General features: G+C 35.1%; 1 protein-coding gene across 1 annotated transcript; it reads right to left on the minus strand.

The window, feature by feature from the left end:
* Positions 1-264: 264 nt before the first annotated feature.
* Positions 265-3,782, minus strand: LOC107824351 (alpha-farnesene synthase-like). Its single transcript, XM_075242105.1, has 7 exons — positions 3,574-3,782; positions 3,213-3,486; positions 2,372-2,744; positions 2,064-2,282; positions 1,798-1,939; positions 794-1,042; positions 265-691 (listed from the first exon to the last, which is right to left on the minus strand). The coding sequence occupies exons 1-7, from the start codon at positions 3,751-3,753 to the stop codon at positions 401-403; spliced, it is 1,728 nt and encodes a 575-aa protein (XP_075098206.1). The 5' UTR covers positions 3,754-3,782; the 3' UTR covers positions 265-400.
* Positions 3,783-10,906: the final 7,124 nt, after the last annotated feature.

Consider the following 10,906-nt stretch of genomic DNA (forward strand, 5'->3'; position numbering starts at 1 on the left):
ACCTTTATATAAATATTGGTCGGATTTACTGTTTATTTTTCTTAGCCAGTATATATTGATTATATATGAATTATATACGATTATGCATATATTATATATGCATTATATACATACTATAGATCTCCGACTATTTTTATTTTAAGCGATTGAATGAGCGGCTATTTCTATGAATTCTTCTTAATTTTTACCCATCTCAATTTTTTCAACTGAAGGTCCTTTCGGGGACATCCGATAAAGTTCTTCAACTGATCAAGTCAATAAATGTTTTCACGTATTTCTTAAAAAAATATTAATTGATTTTTATTTGTAATTCTTCTCTTGGCAAATTACAAGTATGTCAAACCACCATGAATATGAATAGGACGAAAGTGAATAGGCCGAAATTAAATTATCACAGAAATTAAGTAATAGGATGAACCAAGTTGAACAAGACTTGATCTCGAGTTTCACCATCTTGAACCCCAAATCCATCTCCAAATTGGTACATGACGTGTGCCATCCGGGCTTCATTTATTACATGTTTGACGAGTTTTTGTTGTGATGTAGAAAGAGTATTAAAATGGTAATTGATCTTTTTCCACGAATCCAAAATTATGCTTTCGATATGCTCACGGGCTACATCCTCTAAAACATTTTCTTGTTGCATGTAACATAAAATTGATGAAGCAACATCACCTCTCTCTAGCTCCGCCTACATGAAAAAAATATTATGAAAATTAAGAACTAGCCAAATGGGGAAATTATTAGAATGGAAAGCACATAAAAAGAGAGAGGTAAAAGCTTGAGGTTTTACCGCTGAGGTACCCTGATCATTGCAAAGTCGAATTACAACCGAAGTATGGTAAATAGTTTCACGGCAATCTTCGTATAAATGAAGGGTTTCTTTTGTGATTTTATTTGTTAGACCAAAAATCACATGAAAGGAAAGCAAAGGGCCGGAAGATGAGATCCACCCATTATTAAGGTACTCTTCAAGTGTTGGTATATGGCCTTTGTGGTACCACGTTGCTTCCAACAGCAAGGCTTTGCAAAAGTTGACCCACTAAAATATATTATTGAAATAATATCAGAGAAAACTTTCGTAAAACATGCATGGAAATTAAAGAGACATGTAAAAGATGTAATGAACACAGGTTAGACAAAAATAAAATAAAAGACGTGACTACATGGTGCGTTTCGCTTTCAATTACAGCTTCACTTATTCGGATTTGATCTTAAGTTTTTTTCCTGTCATAGAAAAAAATAGATAATTAATAATTAGTATTCCTTCCGTTCCAAGTTAGTTGTCATGTTTCACTTCTCAAACATCAATTTGATTAATATTCGAAACTAGATTATACTAGATCAACTTAATAATTAAAAATTAAAATTTTGATATTCAAAAATTATACGGTAGTACTACAAGTTACAAATTTTCTTATATCAATATGATAAAAAAAATATTTTAAAATGTTAATCAAAGTTCACATTTTTTGGCTTTAGCGAATCATGACAACTAATTCGGGTCGGAAATGGTATATACGTAATTAAGTGACATGATAATACATCTAGTATGAAGGCATGCAGTAACCTAGAGCCCATACATATATATATTGGAACCAAGTTGCTTTAGCTTATGGGAAAATTTTGATGTTGGATTTTATTTAAATAGAGTACTTCATTTATCTCCTGAAACAACCGATGCCATTAGTATTTAGCATAGGAGAGAAGGAGTTCGGCTTTCGGGCACTTCAGTCTTGGCATATAAGCACTATATATATATATACATATATATTTGAAGACTACTTTAGTACTCACCACTTGTTTCAGATAAGGTAATGCTGAAAGGCCACCCTTTTGTTGTTGAATTTCAACAGATATCTCTTCTATTGTATCATGCAAAGACCTGAAACAGATCTGCATACATTCTGGCAGCCCTTCTACTTCATTTGGATCCCACCTAATTAAATGTGAAAAATCTCCTTTTTATGCATGATTATTACGTATGTACGTAGTAGTATTTAAATTACATGATGGTTAATTAATTTTAACTTGTATCAAATGTTGAGTTTGGGAGAAATTACGTCTCTATGGCACGAGTGAATTGCTGCACTTGGGCTAATGAGCCATAAATATCATAAACATCATCTATTATTAGCACCAACTCAATCACTTTGGTGAGCCATATTCTCATGCTTCCATGTTGAGGCTCAGAGGAAAGTCCTACAGCACAAAAGAAGCTTTCCACTATCCGATCCCTTGTAAAGCTCAAATCTTCAACTATTGAAACATTCCTCCACCATCTGTCAAATTCACAAGAAATTATTTTCGTATAAAAAACAAGAAGAAATTAAAGTGATTCTCATTTGACATGCATGTTTTAAGTACGTACCTTAATACGTGTTTGAGATCCTGTTGGTGCGTGGCTTGAATTATATTGAAGTTAAGTTTTGCCAACTTCAGCAACATTGGATTTGCATTGTTGCATTCAAGTTCTTGAGCAGAGATGTGTCTTCTTACGGCATACCATTTCACTCTCCATGCAAATGGACAACTCAAGCTATTGCTCAAATATTCCTTATTAGTAAATGTGTAATCTGATTTAGATACAAGACTCTTGAGTTTTTTGGTTATGAACAATCGTGTGTCGTCTAGTAAGTTTTCACCTTCCATGCTCAGATATGACCCTTCCAAAAGCTCCAACAGTGTTTTCACATCTGAGACTTTCAGCTTTCCTTTGCCATCGAAGAAGTCCTTTAACATATCTGTAGTACAACGATAAAAAACAACTTGAAATTAAATTAGAAAGACATTATATTGGGGAGCTCCATAATCCCCATATTATGCTGGAACTTTTCGTGTGCTGCAGTTCTAACATAATATACTGAAATTTATATGCAGGAGCAGCATAATCCACCATAATCCCGTTTATTATGCTGGACCTTTCCGTGTTTCAGCAAAATAGTGGTTATTTTTCAATGACTTTGTAAACTCTGACTCTATTTAAATTACCAGTTCGAAAACTTGCTGGCCATCCTGGTTGTGTCACTGTTAATTAGATGATGAATTTTACTAAATAAAGTTAAGGCCCCTCATTAAGATAATTGGGTTTAGACCTCTAATTCTATTGAACCGTCCCTGTCCGCATAGTCTAAATCCTAGTTGTGCCGCTGTTAATTAGATGATGGATAACCACATTATTAATTACTTATAATATTAAGTTGATATATAACCTTGAGGAGCATGGTAGCCGTGTTCCCTTAGAAGCCTGAAGCACAATGCAGTAGCATACAGATCCTCCTCCGTCGAGCTGGAATTAGTTTTGACGGACATTATTATCTTTCCCAAAGCTTCCTTGGTTTCAACCTCGAAGTAACAACTGAGTCCAAGTTTGTCAATGCTGTCTATAAGCTCTAGCAGGTCCACTGGACTAATAGTACTGTTTGAAAAGTATGTGCAACTCAATTCCTCCTTTAGCTTCTCAACCTCAACTTTGTACTTCTCTTCCTGCATGCAGTAGCAATTAATTATATATTACAAAAAATTACGAACATGAACATTAATTAAGAGAGATAAAAGTAATTAAATACTCACAGAATATTCACTTGTAAGAGTAAGTAGATGATCATATTTCCAAATGTTTGGTTTATAGGTAGAAATTTTCCTTTCAGGACGGCTTTGTTTTTTAGTAGTACTATGAACTTTCTGTGTCTGCATAGTGGAAAAAGGGACACAATATTTCTGTAAGACGTGGTTTGGGATAGTATCATACATTGGAATAATAGAGTTGGAGAAGATACAAGAATAATTGTGGAGATCTTTCATATAACTTCGAAGAGCATTTATAGGTAAAGGAAAACCTTTGTCGTGATGTATTTATTTATGCATTCTAGCTCGATATTGAGCAGGGAAATATTTTTGTAATGCTGTCATGTATAAGAGAGAGAAGAGAGAGACTGTGTCGAATCAGGGCTGACCCAAGTGGTGAGAAGTGAGTTTAATTGAACCCGCTTTGTTAAAAAATAATATTGTGTATGTGTATAAATTATAGCTAAAGCAAGGTAAATTTTGTATAAAAATTATTTTTGAACCCACTTATACGACTTATACCGCTTATGTTAGTTATGGACTTTTTCAACTGAACCCGCTTGTACAAAATTTTAGGTTGCGATGTATGGAATACAAAAAACGTTTTAAACGACTCAAGATGAGAAAACTATTGTGTGGAATGTAGACTTGGAAGTGACGCTCAGTTCACCTTCTAGACTCAAAGATTCCTCAGGTAATCAAGTTTTGACAAGTTTGTCCTCTTAACGTTTTCTGGACACTCGTTTAAATAAATAAAATCTTGCGGATAGTGTTCCAACTTTCAGCTTATAGCACAAAGCTTTAATATAAATTTTAACTTTTGTAATTTAAAAATAATTCAAAATTATGTCTATATATTGAAAAAAAACAACAACTAGAAAAAGCCAATACGATTCCAACAACAAACCATTTTAACAACTGATTACCTTACATAGTTTTATGTCACGCCACATTTTTTGAACGACGTAAGAAAATAAAAGATCCATGATGTGCCATAGGGGCGTGTACAAAGAAAACCGATAAACCATATCAAATCGATAATTCGAGTTAAATCGGAAAATAAATTCGATTGTGGTTTGGTTTGATTTAATTTGGTATTGAAAAAAAGAACCCAACCATAATTGGTTTTAAATTAAAAAAGTCAAACCGAAACCAAACCAACCCGATAGTATATTTATATAATTTTTAAAAATATTTTATGCATATAAATATTTATTGTAATGTAATTTATAAATATTTTTAAAACTTTGTCACAGTTTTATTTTTTAATAACATTCTTGAATGGTAAATAAATTTTATAGCCCATAAATGTAGTAACTCAAACAAAGTTCAAATCAATACTAATGCTAATAAAAAAAAATTCAATTCAACACTAGGAAAGACGATAATGTTGGATATCTATTTTTAAGTTTTACATTGGTTTATAATGAAAATGCATGACTTAATTTATTTTTTCTTTAGTGCTTAATTATGTAATTAATAGTACTTTACCTATACTTATTTAGCATGGCCTATATAGTATTTTAAGATTAGGTTAATATTTATTATGGCTTATTAATTAGCAATGCAATTTATTATGTTAGTTATTGAATATTTTAGTGTAATGTTATGACTTATCTCATATGATTGTATATTTTCTTGGAAAATACTTGTATCTTACTAGGACAAAAGAGATATTTGGAGCACAAGTTACATATTTTGTGCTATGAAAACTTCACCAGAAAAAAATTCGAAAACCCGAAAAAAATAGAAAAACCCGAGAAAAAGCGAGATTAAAAAATCTGACTTTGTTGGTTTGGTTTGATTTGGTTTATAGATTTAAAAATCCGACAGTATTGGTTGCTTTAGTAATTAAAAAATTCGAACCAACCCGACCTATGTATACCCCTGATGTGCCATATGATATGATGAACTAAAGGCATCAATGTTAGGTTGGGCCAAATTTGTTTATTTATTTATTTTTTTGTATTTTTGTAAGAGCTGCACATGCGGCAACCCTACTTGAATAATTTGATTATAGCAGATAAAAGGTAAACTGAGAATGTACTTGTCATTGAAATATGATTGACGATTACCCTTTTGACATGTCCACTTAATAATTGCTCTTTTTATAAAAAAAGAATCATGGGGGAATTTTCTATCCATTGTGCCTTAGAATATACAAATGGCCACTTTTGTTAAATATTTACGTCAATCTAGTGCTGGCAATTAAGGGTCCGATTCGATTGGACGTTGAAATAGGTTAGACAAAAATATATAAAATATCTTATTCAGTCATATTTCATACGGATAAAGCGTCGAATAAGGTGAGTAATCATTTTAGTCGTGGCTTCTTGAATATTGTCATGTTGACAACCAATCTTTATCTTATTTTAATTTATGTTGATTGACCTAAATTGCACATTTGTCACAACACTATTGATGTTGGGTATATTTCTATATGTTATAATGTTATTTTACTCATGTTTTAACCGCTTTTTGGTGTTATTTCATCTTTAAAATGCCCAACATTAGTCAATTATTGATTTTATGACTAATTGAGTTATGTATGATAATTTAGGATGTTTAAAGTGCAAAATATGAAAAGAAGGTGCTCCAGCTATAGGAGAAGAAGGTGGATGCGTCGCATCCAACCTAGAAAAAAAGTATATTTGATGCACCCTTGGCTGTGAAGTCGGGAGAAGGCATCCGCCTTAGCATCCGCACCTGGGCACAATAGAGACGAAGGAATAGAGGGCGGATGCGAAGAATCTACCCCAGCATGTGAAGCTAAGAATTTGAAGCCGAGGCGCATGCGAAGCATCCACCCCAGCATCAATCCATGAAGTTGAGTCGGATTAGGAAAAGCAAAACTGTGGCCCACGACTTTTGTACGCAATATATAAGCCAAAAGCACCTCTTTTAGGTCATCTAATGCACGGGAAAGCAGAGAAAAGCCATCACAAAGTTTTGAAACCACAGAATTCGTCTTGAGTTCTTACTTTTTCCTTCTTTTATTGAATTTTATGTATTCTTGGGAACTATTTGATATTGCTACAATGAGCATGCGTGGTTAAACTCATTATTCTAGGATCATGGGTGCTATATGAATGTTGGCGTTTGAAGTTTAAATTAATGATTTTGATTTTATTACATTGGATTGTTTATTTAATTATGTTCTTAGTTATTTTACCGAGTAGCTAATAGTGAAATACTATCTACGAATCTAGAGTTGAACTCGAAAGTGGGAATTCTAGAGTGCATATCGAATTAAATAGAGCAAGTTCTTGAACCCAGACATCGGGGAGCGTATTCACAATTAGGATAGAAATATACCTAATTGCGTTGATTGGTTGAAATATAGGAAGTGTAAATGCATTCTTGTTAGTCTTAATTCCTTAGATATATAGGCATTAAGTTAGCTTGAATAGGCGAGTAAGAACTCGACAGATTCTTATAAGTAATATCAACCCTATCAATCAACAATCCAGATAAATCAATTAGTCATTTTAATCCAAGAACGCAACAAGATTGTTAGCATCCCTACGACCCTGGAATATCCTCTCCTATTGCTTGTTATCCAAAACTGCATATGTGTCTTAGTCGATCTCTAGTTTATTTAATTGCTTGGTAGTTTCTTCGATTGTTAATTAAATACTTACACATTTTGAGTAAAACAATCTCTTGAATAGATAATTTGTATGAGTTTGAATCAGTCTGAAGTTAATCATAAATCTACGTGGGAATGATAATCTACTCACTGCTTTATTACTTGATGACCGCGTATACTTGCATAAGTGCAATAAGTTTTTGGTGTCGTTGCCGATGACTTAGAAATTAGCTACTTGTCTAAGTGAAACTTTTGTTAGTTATTTGTTCAAGTTTTAATTTTCAGTTTGCCTTGTTTGTGTTAACGCATGCTCTTCTATTAATTGTGGAGGAGTAGAAGCGCAAACAACCTCCTTCCTCTTGATCCAAACAAACACTTCACAGACTGAGAAGGGAAGTCGAAACTAGAACTAAAATAGAAAGAGAGTTGGACATCGTAGTTAATTCACAACCACTAAAGATGTCAGGTAATGAAGAGCGATCGGTGATAGAAGCCATAAGGCCCAATCTTGCTAATATGACTCAGGTTATTATGAAGCCTCATATCACAGGTCATTTTGTACTCAAACAATGCATGGTCCAATTGATTCAGTCCACAGGGCAATATGTGGGTCTATCTCATGAAGTCCTGTAGCGACATATTCAGAACTTCCTGGAAATTACAGATACTTACAATTATCCGAACGTCTTCAAGGATTATGTCAGGCTGACATTATTCCCCTTTTCACTGCTAGGGGAAGCTAATGAATGGTTGCAAAAGGATCCCGCGAACTCAATCCACATTTGGGACGATCTAGCAAGAAAATTCTTAATCAAGTTTTTTTCCACTAAGAAGACAAAGTCGTTGAGGTGCCAGATTCTTGGGTTCCAACAACATGAAGGAAAGACTCTTCGTTAAGCTTGGAAAAGATACAAGAAGCTACTCAGAGACTGCTCACATCATTGTTAGACTGATGAGGTGTTGGGTCATACTTTTGATGATGGGTTAGACAAGACATTAAAGATGAATCTTGACTCAGCTTGTGGGGGTAGTTGCATGGCGAGGCCGTATAGTGAAATCTAACGGCTACTAAACAACTTCACTACTAATGATCATAACTGGCAAGGAGATGGAAATCACGAAGAGCACTTAAACAGAAAGCAGCCAGTGTAATTGAGCTTGATAACTTGTCAGCCATGAGAGCAGATATATCAAAATTGAAAAATAAAATGAATAAAATGACAATGCACCAAACACAACAGATGCAACATGTACAACAGATGTCTACTTGCTGCGAATTATATGGTGACAGTCACACGAGTGACATGTGCCCCACGAATCCCAAATCTATCTACTATGTGGGGTAACAAAGCAGAGGATCAATGAATCATCATACACAATATGGGAACACTTACAATGTAAATTGGAAGAATCATCCTAACTTCTCATGAGGTGGAAATCAGCCGACTCAGAATCATTATAGGCCCCAAGGAAATTTTAATCAGCCTTAGAAGCCACCCCAGCAAATAAAAGAGAGTATGAATGACTTGTTAAAGAAGTTGTTGCTTGATAATCAACAACTCATGACCGATTTTAGAAATCTTGAGAAACAAATGGGGTAGTTAGTGTCAAATCGAAATACTAGGCCTGCAGGTGCTTTTCCCAGTGATACAGAGAAGAAACCTCAAGTTAATGCAATTACACTCACAAACGGGAGGGAATTAGAAGAAGTGCCAAAGAAGAGAATGGACAAGCCTATACCCGAGGGAGAGTTGATTCCTAAGGCAACACATGCGTGAAATAAAGATGATGCAAGTTTAGAGCCAGTGAATGCTGCAAGACCACCACCACCTTTCCCCTAAAGATTGCAGAAGATGAATGATGATCGCATGTTCAACAAATTTCTCTCTATGTTAAGCCAAGTTCAATTGAATATTCCATTGTTAGATGTACTTCACGAAATTCCAAAGTATGCTAAGTAGATCAAGGATATAGTAGCTCACAAGAGGAGATTGATTGAATTTGAGACAGTCGCAATTACTAAGGAGTGCACTTCAAGGGTCCAAAACAATCTTCCTCAAAAGCTTAAGGATCCTCACAGTTTCACCATCCCTGTGTGGATTGGTAATTTCGATGTGGGTCGTGCTCTTTGTGATTTAGGGGCGAGCATAAATCTGATGCCTTGTCCTTGTTCAAGCAATTGGGTTTGGCAACTCCAAGACCAACCACTGTGATGTTGCAACTAGCTGATAGATCCATAGCCTACCCTGAAGGAGTGATTGAAGATGTGTTGTTGCAAATTGGGAAATTCATCTTCCCAGCAGACTTCATTATCCTATATTATGAGGCTGATGAATAAGTTTCAGTCATATTGGGACGACCTCTTTTGGCTACAGGTGATGCAATTATTAAAGTGAGAGAGGGAAAAATGATCATGAGGATGGACAACAAGGAAGCAATCTTTAATGTCTACAACAATCCAACTTTCCCGCCATTATGAGGAGCTCTCTATGATATCTGTTGTGGAGGTGGATGAGCAACTGATCGACACGAGTGTATATCTAGACGATTCTCTAGAGAAAGCACTCATGTTGTTCTATAGCTTGAAGATTGATGATGAGGTTGAGGAGATGATGCATATCCTAGATGCATCCTTTGCTTACATGCAGGGATTAAACCCCTTTGAGCCCCTAAATAGGCCAAGTGGGTCTCCTTCGAAGCCGTCGATTGAAGAAGCTCCAAAATTGGGACTTAAAGCTTGCCCCCTCACCTTTAATATGATTATTTGGGGGGTTCTGACACTTTACTTGCTATTGTTTATTCTGACTTGTCCAAATTGCAGGAAGAAAAACTTTTGAGAGTGCTATGTGAGCACAAGTGAGCAATTGGGTGGACGATGTCTGACATCAGAAGCATTAGTCCAGCCTTCTGCATGCATAAAATCCTCATGAAGGAAGGGCACAAGCCAAGTGTAGAGCAACAACGCTGCCTAAATCCAATCATGAAAGAGGTGGTAAGAAAATAAGTGATTAAGTGGCTTGACGCATGTATTGTTTTTCCGATTTCTAATAGAAAATGTGTAAGACCCATCCAATGTGTGCCTAAGAAGGGGGCATGACTGTAGTGGTTAATGAAAATAATGACCTGATTCCTGCAAAGAACTGTGACTAGGTGGAGAATTTGCATAGATTATAGAAAATTAAACAATGCCACCCGAAAAGACCACTTTCCCCTCCCCTTTATTGATCAAATGCTTGATAAATTAGTTGGACAAGAATAATACTGTTTCCTAGATGGCTATTCGGGGTATAATCAGATTTCTAAAGCCCTAGAAGACCAAGTGAAAATTACATTTACGTGTCCTTATGGCACGTATATGTATAAAAGAATGACCTTTGTTCTCTGTAATGCACCTGCGACTTTTCAAAGGCGTATGATTACTATTTTTACTGACATGGTTGAGAGATTTGTAAAAGTATTCATGGATGATTTTTATGTGTTTGGGTTTTCTTTTGATAATTGTTTAATGAACCTTGATAAAGTGCTTACTAGGTGTGAAGAGACAAACTTGGTGCTAAACTAGGAAAAATGCCATTTTATGGTACGTGAAGTTATAGTCTTGGGACACAAGGTGTCAAAAAATCGTTTGCAGGTGAACAAAGCAAAGTTGGAGGCGATTGAAAAATTGCCCCCACCGACATCGTCAAGGGCATTCACAGTATCTTGGGCTATGTAGGTTTTTATCGTCGTTTCATTAAAGATTTTTCAAAA

The sequence above is a fragment of the Nicotiana tabacum genome, chromosome 3 (genome assembly GCF_000715075.1).
Source record: "Nicotiana tabacum cultivar K326 chromosome 3, ASM71507v2, whole genome shotgun sequence".
Classification (NCBI taxonomy): Eukaryota; Viridiplantae; Streptophyta; class Magnoliopsida; order Solanales; family Solanaceae; genus Nicotiana; species Nicotiana tabacum.